Below are 12,383 nucleotides of genomic sequence, written 5' to 3'. Positions count from 1 at the left end.
GTTGAACCTGGCGTGGAAGGCCCTGCGGCCGGGCGGGAGCGCTCGCCTCGGAGCAGCAAACGCGGCGGAGAAGCAGGGCAGCCGTTGACGCGGCGGCCTGGAGCAGCTAGGGGACCGAAGCCCCGGGCGGACCGGCGGATCTGGCCACGCACGGCACGGACACAGGCTGTCCCCAACCCGTGCTGTCCACCAAACAGGATGGGGAGCGCGAGCGGCTGCGGCTGGAGCGCCCCATGAGGGCTGGAGCGGCGCTGCCGGGCGCAGCGGCGAGGAGGTGGCGGCTGCGGCCGGAGTGGCACGCGGCGCGGGGACGGGAGGAGGCTACTGTTAGCCAGAGAGTCCCTTTGACGGACCTTCAGCATTGAGCTACCAATCGCATGTACTGTATATCATAGCACACATAGCATTCATTACATAAGGTACACATCAAAGAAGGTTTACACACACCATACCATTTCTAGTAGTTCAGGGTATTTTACAGATCACATACTACGTGACAAAAGACCAAACTACCGAGACGAACACATAGTATCATCATAGGCTAGCTGCAACTACTGTATTACCATACATGTTAGCTCACACACCTGAGCTTAGCTAAGTTATCCATTCTCTCTAAAAGAACTAAGTACATCCACAAAAGTTCATAGCTCATTAATTGCTGCAAAACAAAGTCTCCTGCTGCAACATTCAACGAGATGGAAGATCAAGGCTTGATTTCGACGACCAGAAGATTGCAGGATCACACCGCAGACGGACCGATCTGCTACCATAGAAGTGAACTCACCAAACCGGGAAGAGCGGACCTGTACATCCTTCCTTTTCAGCATCAGGGATGCTGTTGTAGCGGTAGAGGTGGTTGGATAGCTCCCAGCTCCAATCTTCCTTTCTCGACACTTTCATCGGTGGCCACCGGTTGATCCTCACATAATGATCTCTGATTCTTCCATCACCGACAAAGCTTGTTATGATCGTGTACTCACACTCATGGCCACCCCAGACAGCGTCATGAGGATCTGCACTGTGGTAACCATCATGGTGGAAGTATCGTCGCATGGGTGGACCAGTGCGCTTCCAGGACGGATCGAGATTCCTCCAGTACTCTGGTGCTGCCTGTGATAGTAAAAGAAAAATATATCATGACTTTCCCCCATTAGTCAAGCAACTCTGGTGTTGCCTTTGATAGTAAAAGAAAAATATATCATGACTTTCCCCCATTAGTCAAGCAACCATACTCCATATATTTCATTTGAAAAGTGCACCTAATATGTTGGGAGTTATTATGGATTTTAAACTGCATATAACTGCATCCAGCAAATCCTCGGGCATCCAGTTACCACCATGATATATTTTTGCCACATTTCATATACTTAACTTTAATTACCACCATGAAGATATATGCCTCAATCTTCCTCAGTGCGGTTGGAAGCTAAGACACCCGAAGAAACTAGAGAGATGCAGAAAGTTCTCATAATCCCAGCATTCCTCTCGGCATGGTTGACTACAACCAGTTGAACTCGAAACTAGCAAGTCAGTTATGCGGTAGGCTTAGCAGCCACTAGCATTAAGATTTGTAATCATGTATAAATTCATACTTCAAAACATGCAAAAGGATGACAAATTGAGAAAACTTACAATAGTGAAACGATATTCCCATGCATGATCACAGAGATCCTCTTTTGTGATCCGATTCTGCGCAAGAAAATAAGTCACGATAATATAATATGTCTCGAGGACAATGATGAATTGAACATACTCATGTTTCCTCTATGTCAGAAGATAAAAAAAAACTGATAACCAGAAAGAATGCCCCCAGGTTCCAATGTTCAACATTAATTTACACACACTGTATGGAGCAAAAGAAGGAAAATTATATGGAAAAATTTGGAATTATTGTGGAGGGGAAACTAAAATAAGAAAACCTTAACAGAAGATTGTGATAGGCATTATTATCTTTTGGAGTGATTGTGGTAATAGTACTGCTAGCACATGAGAACAATTAATTATATTTCGCTGTTGATCTATTGCATTCTTTTAACCCTAAGAGAAAATATTTCTGGAACTCACCCGCTTGCCATCCATGATGGCCATTGAATACGTAGACAACTTTGATGCAGTACGGATCATTGTCAGACGAGGAATATGTGCCTTTCCGGCCATCAGTTCAGCACACTGCAAAAGAAACATTGGAATGGCCTTATATAAAAAGAGTATTTTTTGTCATAGGTTTTTCCCTCACACCTCTCTGTTCAATCAAGTCTCCCCAGTTTAAATTTGGAATTTTCTCTGATTTAAAAGAAAATAAAATAAACTCATGTTTATCAACTTTGTTGGGCCTCGGTTAATTACATATGCTAATGGAGGGGTCTGATCAAGTTATTTTCATTTAAATTCATGGTGACGTGAACATGAGGCATTTACCTAGCGTTGACCTGATTGGCCTTATTTTCATCGGTAGCCATGAAAAAATTCAAGAAAATTTAGAAACATTGGATTCCGATATACAAAATTTTCCGCATCTTCTTTGAGGGGGCGGTTACCTCGAGATCCTGGGTGAAGTTCTTCAGTTGGTTGGCATGTCATGATCACTGCTGGACAACTGAATAACTTGCTAGGCGGGGTCTGCAGCAGCCTCCGTGCTTCCCACTTTGCAATCAATCCATGGAGACCATGAACCACCTTGCTTTCATGGTTATCGTTTGCTTAGGGTGTTGCGTTCTTGCGTTCTATACTTGCGTCCGTAGGGTGGGGGGTTGGATTGTTTTTATTAGAAACACAGTAGACGCAGACGCAAGCATGCTGAAAATACAGGAATAAATCCAAGAAAATGCAGCCATCTTTACCAAGTCTAGGACTTGAGACTCGAAGCCGCATGTGCGGATTCCACCACAAGGAACCAAACCATCTGGCACTGTTGGTCCTCTTAGACTTGTACACAATTTTTTTTCTGCCAACGTATGTAAACGCAATGCTTTTGTGTTTGATCAATATAGCAAATACTAAAATGAATAACATCTCATGAAAGAATAAGTTGCATTATCCATATATACTGCAGAAAGAAAACACTAAGAACGCTGAACTTCGTTTGAAAACTAAGAAATTTGAAAGTACTTTCCAGAACTGAAAAATAGGGAGAAAAACAAAACTAAAACATCACACTGAGAATCCAGAAGTAAAATTAAGATATGCTTTTTTTTCTCCCAAAATGTATATTGTTTCTGACTTTTTTTTTTCTTCCAAGCAACTATTTCTGAGATAAAGGGAACATGTTCATCCTTTGTAAAAATGATAGTACTATTTATTTTTGCAGCATGTGAACGTCATATTAAAAAAATATTTGCTCAAACTATAGCGCCACATGAAGTTTGTCACATACTACTACGCCACATGTCGCGGACTCCCGTCGTATACCACACAAAGTCTGAAACCCCCATGCCTGAAATTCATCGAACAGGTGCAGCTCACATGGCACATCGCGCAAACCACGAATCACGCATGCCATTCAGGCTGCAGCAGATGGCGAGGGAGGGCAAAGAGCGAGGGCCGAGGCGAGAGACCGACGGGGCGGGTATCGGATGTACCTTGGGTGCCCAGAGGCGGTTGTCGGCGGCGACCCCGAACCAGGCGCGGGAGACCGCCGTGCATCGTGCGGCGCTGCGCGCGTCCAGGAGCTCCATCACCAGCCCCATCACCTCCTCCCCCAGCACCTCCACGGGGTCGCTGCCGTCGCTCTCCCTCCTGCCCCGCCGCCGCCTCCTCCTCCCCCTCTTCCGCCTCTCCCACTCCTCCGCCTCCGCCATTTCCGCGCCGGTCGCTCGGCGCCGCGGGGGAAGTGCGTGAGTGAGCGATGAACGATGCACAGGTGGTGATCTACTCAGCTGGACCGGTGGGGCCGTGCCGGCGGCGTTTAGTACGTTGCTGTTTTAGGCAGGCGCCCGCGTCCCGGCTTTATCGGCGATGGACGGCCGGATAAGGGCGCGACCTCCACGGAGCAACAGTCAGTGGCTGGTGCAGAGCCCCGGCTCGGCTATGTGGCGGCTAGCGTGTCAAACAGGCCACGTCAGAGCTTTGCATGCTGCGGCGTTGTCGATCTGTGGAGATGTGCGGTGGATCTTTCACGGAAACCTTAACTCGCAAGTCACAACTCACAAGTCAGGATGGTTGTTCTGAGGTAAGGGCTCTTCATGCCAAAAGCTTAACTCGGATTAAAAAAAAAAAGCTTAACTCGGAAGTCAGGGTGACTCCAAGATTCTTCTAGAGCATATATTGGATACTTCCAAACTTCTCACATGCTTCTTCAGCTTCTAGAAATGCTACCGAAACTTCTGCCATGGATCCATTCGGGCTCCACATCAGAGCTCTTTTATCGTACCCCTCGATAAGGTGAGCCGTCATGAAGATAAATGTCTAGATATATACTCTCTTTGTTTTATAATAATGTAGTGCACGTAGATTTTTTGAATATCAAATCTTACAAATTTTGATCAAATTTATAGAAAAAAAAACTATTTATATTTACACCCCGTTCGGATGTTGTCCAACTTCTCCAAACTAGACAATGCCCCGCACGTTGTTGCGGGAATATTTTGTAATACATTTCTAAGCTATTAATAATTTTATGGAAATAAGAATATTCGAAGAAATAATATGTGAGCTAAAACTAAAAATACATATTGTTATTTGTGTTTGATTATTGTACTTTTGTAAAATATTTATTAAATATATCATGCATGTTTGCATGTTGAAGTGAATCTTTTCTTATGACTCATTGGATGTTGAAATGGATCTTTTCTAATGCATGTTGCTTGATGAGGTGTCATGCTCACATGTTGAGAGAAATAAATTAGTGGGGGCTAGCTATTTAGATATAGAAGATAGCCAGCTTCCGCTCCTCCTACCAAATCCTACTTCTCGTACAAAACCTGGCTCACGAGAAACCATTCGGGAGGCCAGCTTCCACTTCCAGTTGGTTAGTTGGGCTGATAGCCCAATAAACTTGCTTTAGGCCCGTTCGAAGGAAAGACATGCCAGGTTTTGATGGAATAGCAACGCATCGAGGAGAAAGAACAAGTCGAGCGAACCGGTACGCTGCCCCCTGGTCACTTGGCGGCGGCATATCGTGTAATAATCCCCAACTCCAGCTCCTTCGATTTTTGAGAGCAGGGCTTGACCAGCTTCTCTTTTTTGCACTACGAGGGGACTTCGCTCCGCGAAGCGGTCTTCTCGGAGCCGTGCCGTTCGGGCTGGCTCCAGCGCGGAGCCGAGGAAGCTAGGAGCAGGAGAAGATCCGAACGGGGCCTTACAATACCAATTATATGAAGTATGCAACTCATCTTATGATGAATCTAATGATATGTGTTTGACATTCTAAATATAAATGTTTTTCTTTATAAACTTAGTCAAAATTTATGAAGTTTGACTTTTTAAAAATCTACATATGCTACATTATGGAACAGAGGGAGTATGTTACAATAAATACGCCGAGTGGATTACCAAAACCACTACATATTGGGCTATGCTAACTGATTGGTACCACTTTCTCCACACCTCAAAGCGAACCACCATTTTTCATCTAATGAGTAACAAATAGCACTGATGATTGTTTGAGTTTACGAAAACAGCGAATCTGCATGTATGGCCCACCTATCAGGCTGATGTGGCGTGCATCATTAGATGAAGTCAGGTCATTGACTTTTTAGGTCACGCACAACCGCCCCTCCTTCTCACCCTTAACTTCTTCCCCTTTCCCGCGCTCGAGCATTTCTAGGGTGACATCAGGAGGTGAATGCAGCTATGCCCCCAGCGGCGACAATGTTGGATCCGTCGTCGGCGGTGGCGACTCCCGCAAGCGCCCTCAGTTCAGAAAGATAGGACTATTTGGTCCCGGCCTCGACGGCGGCTGCGGCCTAGATTCTAAATATGTGGAGGAGAAGGCATCGTCATTGCCATGCAGAATGCACAAGGCTTGTGCGGCAACAACATAGGCTCGATTGGGCATCGATGATTGGCTCCAATCATCGCTGGAAACTTGGTACATCTCTTCCCTTTCTGTTCACACTGGTATGAAGGCTAGGGCTACTAGATTTAAATTATTTGAAAATTAGTGTTACTGGATTTGAATGCACTACTGCTGGATTTGAAATCTGCCTAGATTTAGTTTATGTTTGTACTGTAGGTTAGAACATATTTGGAAATTTACATCCAATTTGATGGCAAAAAAATCCATACACACCAAGATGCCCTAGAAAGATGTCACATATATGACTTTGAAGTCGATAATGCTGCGAAATGGTTATGGACCGTCCGATTCTCTGTATTACGTGAGAGGGGAAGTGATAGGGTTAGAAGGATTGGCTCTGTTGGACAACATTATGAAGGTGGACGCAATGATTATGAAGTGTGAGCCCACACAAATTCTGTATTTGACTGCTAAGAAAGGCAAGAGAAAACGACCACTAATTATTTCTCTCATTAAGAAAACAATAGAGACTGAGCAAGGCCCATGTTAGTATGTCACACTGAAGTTGCAGATGATTCTGAAATAATGTGGACTCCCTGCTGTGTTTGTTATTAATGATGTAGCTGTTTCGCACAAAACATTTGATGATTATGTTGGATCATCCAATGTGCTTGGCACACAACAGAGTGTTAAATTTCTGCCGGTGAGATCAATGCCTCCTCTAGTTGATGAGTGGAACATTCTTACTCGGCAGAGTATGCAGAACTATTGTTAGAGCCAAATGTAGCAGTGCAACCCGAGCACATAATTAACACTCAAATAAGTGCGAAATATGCAGATGTTCAGTTTGATGAGGAAGAGGAGCATCATGTTGATGAAGAGAACGAGAATGTTGGTGAAGAGGAAGAGAATGGTGTTGAAGAGTAAGAGGAATGGATTCAGTTGATGATGATGACTATGTTGCTAATGAGGACAACTCATAGAAATAAGCTAATGATTCAGAGGAAGATTATGCAGAAAAAGAAGAGTACAATGCAACAGGTGGATAATAAGCAAAGGAAGCTGAGCTTTCATAAACAATAGCTCACATTAAGAGGAAGAGAGAGAAGGCCCTCAAGAATGCACATTGTGAGGGTGACACATGGCCTCATATATTTTATGATATTCTAGAAGAAGAAGATGATGATGTAGCTGAGGGACTAGAGCAACCAGAGCCCAAGCTTGCTCTCAAGAAGGAAAAGAGGTCGGTGTGAACAACCAGGTCCCACTCAGGACCATCTTCAAGTGGTCAAGAGAACTAATTTCCATCTTTAGAAGAGGAAATGGACATATGGTGGTTGGATGAAGAAGATGAAGATGGCAATGAGCCCATGTCACTTTTAGCAAAGCTAACAAGCAACCTCCAAGAATTTGGTATGTGATGCGTTCATTTTGCATCACAATTTTAGAGGATAAATATTCTACTTTCATGACTTTTCAACCGTCTTTGCATTAATTTAATTATGGTTTATCTTAAAATGCAGACAAATGAAGATTTAATTCTCGGAGATGTTGTCAGGATGGAAATTGGACCTTTGTGCATAAAGTGCACTCCTAGATCCCCAAAATAGTAAAATAAAAGTAGTTCTTAGAGATTTGGACCAACTGAGGCCAAGGGCGAGAAGGAGGTAGTCGGGTGGGCCCTGGGGGGCTAGGGGCCTGCTCCAGGGCGCCTAGAGGTGGCACCTAGGGCCATGCGCCCCCTGATAACCTCCCAAACCTTTTTAGGTCCACCCCCAGGAGTTTTGATGATATCCATTTTCTATTGATTTTTTCCGCCGCCGTTGCGAGGTGGAAACCTAGTTCTTTTTCTAGATGGTTGTTTTTGGCCCGATCTGCCCCTCTGGCGGGGGTAATTTGAAGCCATCATCATCACCAACTTCAGCACATCAAGTGGATCATCTTCATCCAAGCCATCTTCACCATATCCATCATCAGCACCATCATCTCCATTCCCATCGCACCAAAGTTTGTACCAATCATTTGTAGTTTGATCACCGGTTGCACTTGCTGTTGACAATTGCTATCCTAGTAGTTGATGCCTTGTGTTTCATTGGTGAAAGATCATTACTTCCGAATTGTTATAATTATCATTATGTGACGCCCCCGATTTGACCTTACACTAATCATACACGCAATGTGTACTATCAAGATCAGGGACTCACGGGAAGATATCACAACACAACTCTAGACACAAATAAAATAATACAAGCTTTATATTACAAGCCAGGGGCCTCGAGGGCTCGAATATAAAAGCTAAAAACACAAGAGAGTCAGCGGAAGCAACAATATCTGAGTACAGACATAAGTTCAACAAGTTTTGCCTTAAGAAGGCTAGCACAAACATCAACGATCGAAGAGGCAAGGCCTCCTGCCTGGGACCTCCTAACTACTCATGGTCATCGGCGGTCTCCACGTAGTAGTAGGCACCCTTCGGGTAGTAGTAGTAGTCGACAGGGGTGGCATCTGGCTCCTGGGCTCCACCATCTGATCACAGCAACCGGGTATAGGGGAAAAGAGGTAGCGAAGCAACCGTGAGTACTCATCCAAAGTACTCGCAAGACTTACATCATAACTACACTAAGTATGAATCGTTATCAAAGGAATTGGTTGTATCTATGGACTGAACTATAGAATGCCAGAAGAGAGGGGGAAAGTCTAGCCTATCTAACACTAGCATCTTCAAGCATTCAGATGAGTACATAATAGCAGTTTATAATTAACAAACATTTTGTAGTAATAACGCCCAAAGATCCTTCCTCGACTCCCTGCGAGAAAGCAATCTCGGAGCCACATATCCATCACATATCTCAAGTATCCATTTCTAGTTGTAATAGATCAGGATACAAGTATGAACGTCCGTTACCGTGGACACGGCTATTCGAATAGATAATCTTCCCTGCAAGGGTGCACCACATTTCCCAACATGCTTGATTACTCTGGCCGGACACACTTTCCTGGGTCAATGCCCGGCCTCGGAAGATCAACACATCGTAGCCTTACCTAGGCTCAGCAGAGAGGTCCTCGTCGATCTACAACCTAAGCGCTCCGGGGTCTTGGGCCCATCGCCCCTTGCACTCTGGGTCGTTGCGCATAGGGCGGATCCAGGCTCCACCACTACATGGATGGTGCCAGCCCAGTCGTGCCGCAATGTTTTCTAACAAAGCTTCGGCTGATACCGCGACGCCGAGTGCCCATAACTGTTCCCGGGTGGTGGTTAGTGCGTATAGCCCAGTGGCCAACTCAGAACAAATACCCAAACATGTTAGTGCATTAACAATTAAAAAGAAGTGACGGCTGTCGGGACAAGTTCGGAGCTACCACCCCCTCTTGGGTGATATCACTAAACAGCCAGCTGGCACTGTAACATCTTACGGGTGCTCTCCGGGCCCGCCCGACTTTCACAAAGTATCTCTCGCGGGTGCTCACTGGGCCCGCCCGACTTTAACAAAGGTCTGAAGTAAAGTCAAGGTAACCGTGTGCCCAAAACATCAAGGGGGAAACCCATGGAATCACCCTCGATGGATCCCACTCGAGGTAATCATCAAGGTGAACGTAGGAGGAATCACCCTCAAGGTTTACACTTGAGGGGTTGTAAGACAAAGTCATATCGGGAGTGATGAAGGAGGAATCACCCTCCGTAATCCACGACCGATTAGCTACACTACAGAGATATCATTAGGAGTGCTATTCGAGGTATCACCCTTGGCACATGATAGTAGCTCTATAGAGTCGTACAACTAAAGGGGGTGAAGTGATGTGTCGGGCTCTGGACGTCGATCACTGATAAGCCACAAGTATAGGGGACCGCAATAGTTTTCGAGGATAGAGTATTCAACCCAAATTTATTGATTCGACACAAGGGGAGCCAAAGAATATTCTCAAGTATTAGCAGCTGGGTTTTCAATTCAACCACACCTGGATAACTTAATATATGTAGCAAAGTATTTAGTAGCAAAATAATATGATAGTAGTGGTAGCGGTAGCAAAAGTAATATTTTTGGTGTTTTATAGTGATTGTAACAGTAGCAGTGGAAAAGTAAATAAGCGAAGAACAATATAGGAAAAGCTCGAAGGCAATGGATCGGTGATGGAGAATTTGTTGGGGATCATTGCAGAAATTAAAAAATTTCTATGCATCACCAAGATCAATCTATGGAGAAACTAGCAACGAGAGAGAGAGAGGGGAATGCATCTTCATACCCTTGAAGATCATGATGCGGAAGCATTGCAAGAACGCGGTTGGAGGAGTCGTACACGCAACAATTCAGATCGCGGTCGATTCCGATCTAAGCGCCGAACAACGGCGCCTCCGCGTCCAACACACGTGCAACCCAGTGACATCTCCCGTGCCTTGATCCAGTAAGGAGGAGGGAGAGGTTGGGGAAGAAAACTCCACCAGCAGCATGACGGCGTGGTGGTGGTGGAGCTGCGTGGTTTCCAGCAGGGCTTCGCCAAGCACTACGGAGAACGAGGAAGTAGAGAGGTAGGGATGCACTGAGAGAGAGAGAGAGACTCGTGTCTTTGGCAGCCCCAAAACCCCCACTATTTATAGGAGGAGGGGAGGAGGGTGCGCCCCCTCTAGGGTTCCCACCCCTAGGGGGCGGCAGCCCTAGATGGGATGGAGGGGGCGGCCAAGATGGGGAGAGGGGGCGCGCCCTAGGGTGGGCCTTAGGCCCATCTGCGCCTAGGGTTTCCCCCCTTCTCCTCCTAGCTGCACCTTGGGCCCTGGTGGGAGGCGCACCAGCCCACTCAGGGGCTGGTCCCTTTCCACTCTTGGCCCATGCAAGCCTCCGGGGCTAGTGGCCCCTCCCGGTGGACCTCCGGAACCCTCCGGTGGTCCCGGTACATTACCGCTGACGCCTGAAACACTTCCGGTGGTCAAAACCTCACTTCCTATATATTATTCTTTACCTACGGACCATTACGGAACTCCTCGTGATGCCCGAGATCTCACCCAGGACTCCGAACAACATTCGGTAACCACGTACAAACTTTCCCTATAACCCTAGCATCATCGAACCTTAAGTGTGTAGACCCTACGGGTTCGGGAGGCATGCAGACATGACTGAGACATCTCTCTGGTCAATAACCAACAGCGGGATCTAGATACCCATGTTGGCTCCTACATGTTCCACGATGATCTTATTGGATGAGCCACGATGTCGAGGATTCAATCAATCCCATATACAATTCCCTTTGTCTACCGGTATGATACTTGCCCGAGATTCGATCGTCGGTATCCCTATACCTTGTTCAATCTCGTTATTAGCAAGTCTCTTTTACTCGATCTGTAACACATCATCCCGTGTCAACTCCTTGATCACATTGAGCTCATTATGATGATGTCCTACCGAGTGGGCCCAGAGATACCTCTCCGTCACACGGAGCGACAAATCCCAGTCTCGATTCGTGCCAACCCAACAGACACTTTCGGAGATACCCGTAGTGCACCTTTATAGCCACCCAGTTACGTTATGACGTTTGGCACAACCAAAGAATTCCTACGGTATCCGGGAGTTGCACAATCTATGGTCTAACAAAATGATACATGACATTACAAAAGCTTTAGCAGACGAACTACACAATCTTGTGCTATGCTTAGGATTGGGTCTTGTCAATCACATCATTCTCCTAATGATGTGATCCCGTTATCAATGACATCCAATGTCCATGGTCAAGAAACCGTAACCATCTATTGATCAACGATCTAGCCAACTAGAGGCTCACTAGGGACATGTTGTGGTCTATGTATTCACACATGTATTACGATTTCTAGATAACACAATTATAGCATGAACAATGGACCATTATCGTGAACAAGAAAATATAATAATAACCATTTTATTATTGCCTCTAGGGCATATTTTCAACAGTCTCCCACTTGCACTAGAGTCAATAATCTAGTTACATTGTGATGAATCGAACACCCATAGAGTTCAGGTGTTGATCATGTTTTGCTCATGGAAGAGGTTTAGTCAACGGATCTGCAACATTCAGGTCCATATGCACTTTACAAATATCTATGTCTCCATCTTGAACATTTTCACGAATGGAGTTGAAGCGACGCTTGATATGCCTGGTCTTCTTGTGAAACCTGGGCTCCTTGGCAAGGGCAATGGGTCCAGTGTTGTCACAGAAGAGAGTCATCGGGCCCGATGCATTGGGAATAACTCCTAGGTCGGTAATGAACTCCTTCATCCAGATTGCTTCATGTGCTGCCTCTGAGGCTGCCATGTACTCCGCTTCACATGTAGATCCCGCCACGACACTTTGCTTGCAACTGCACCAGCTGACTGCCCCACCATTCAAAATATACATGTATCCGGTTTGTGACTTGGAGTCATCCAGATCTGTGTCGAAGCTAGCATCAACGTAACCCTTTACG

General features: G+C 45.7%; 1 protein-coding gene across 1 annotated transcript; it reads right to left on the bottom strand.

The window, feature by feature from the left end:
• Nucleotides 1-434: 434 nt before the first annotated feature.
• LOC119268148 lies at nucleotides 435-3,949 on the bottom strand. Its single transcript, XM_037549680.1, has 4 exons — nucleotides 3,579-3,949; nucleotides 2,065-2,169; nucleotides 1,633-1,689; nucleotides 435-1,110 (listed from the first exon to the last, which is right to left on the bottom strand). The coding sequence occupies exons 1-4, from the start codon at nucleotides 3,795-3,797 to the stop codon at nucleotides 781-783; spliced, it is 711 nt and encodes a 236-aa protein (XP_037405577.1). The 5' UTR covers nucleotides 3,798-3,949; the 3' UTR covers nucleotides 435-780.
• Between the last annotated feature and the right edge of the window lie 8,434 nt (nucleotides 3,950-12,383).

Source organism: Triticum dicoccoides, chromosome 1A, assembly GCF_002162155.2.
Source record: "Triticum dicoccoides isolate Atlit2015 ecotype Zavitan chromosome 1A, WEW_v2.0, whole genome shotgun sequence".
In the NCBI taxonomy this organism is placed as follows: Eukaryota; Viridiplantae; Streptophyta; class Magnoliopsida; order Poales; family Poaceae; genus Triticum; species Triticum dicoccoides.
This window is presented reverse-complemented; position numbering and strand designations above follow the sequence as displayed.

Bases quoted from the DNA above. Each gene is read 5' to 3' on its own strand.
- LOC119268148 (XM_037549680.1), bottom strand. From the start codon at position 3,797: ATGGCGGAGGCGGAGGAGTGGGAGAGGCGGAAGAGGGGGAGGAGGAGG. The intron at 2,170-3,578 runs GTACATCCGATA...TTTCTTTTGCAG, and splicing joins ACCGCCTCTGGGCACCCAAG to TGTGCTGAACTGATGGCCGG. The intron at 1,111-1,632 runs GTAAGTTTTCTC...TTACTATCACAG, and splicing joins GGGAATATCGTTTCACTATT to GCAGCACCAGAGTACTGGAG.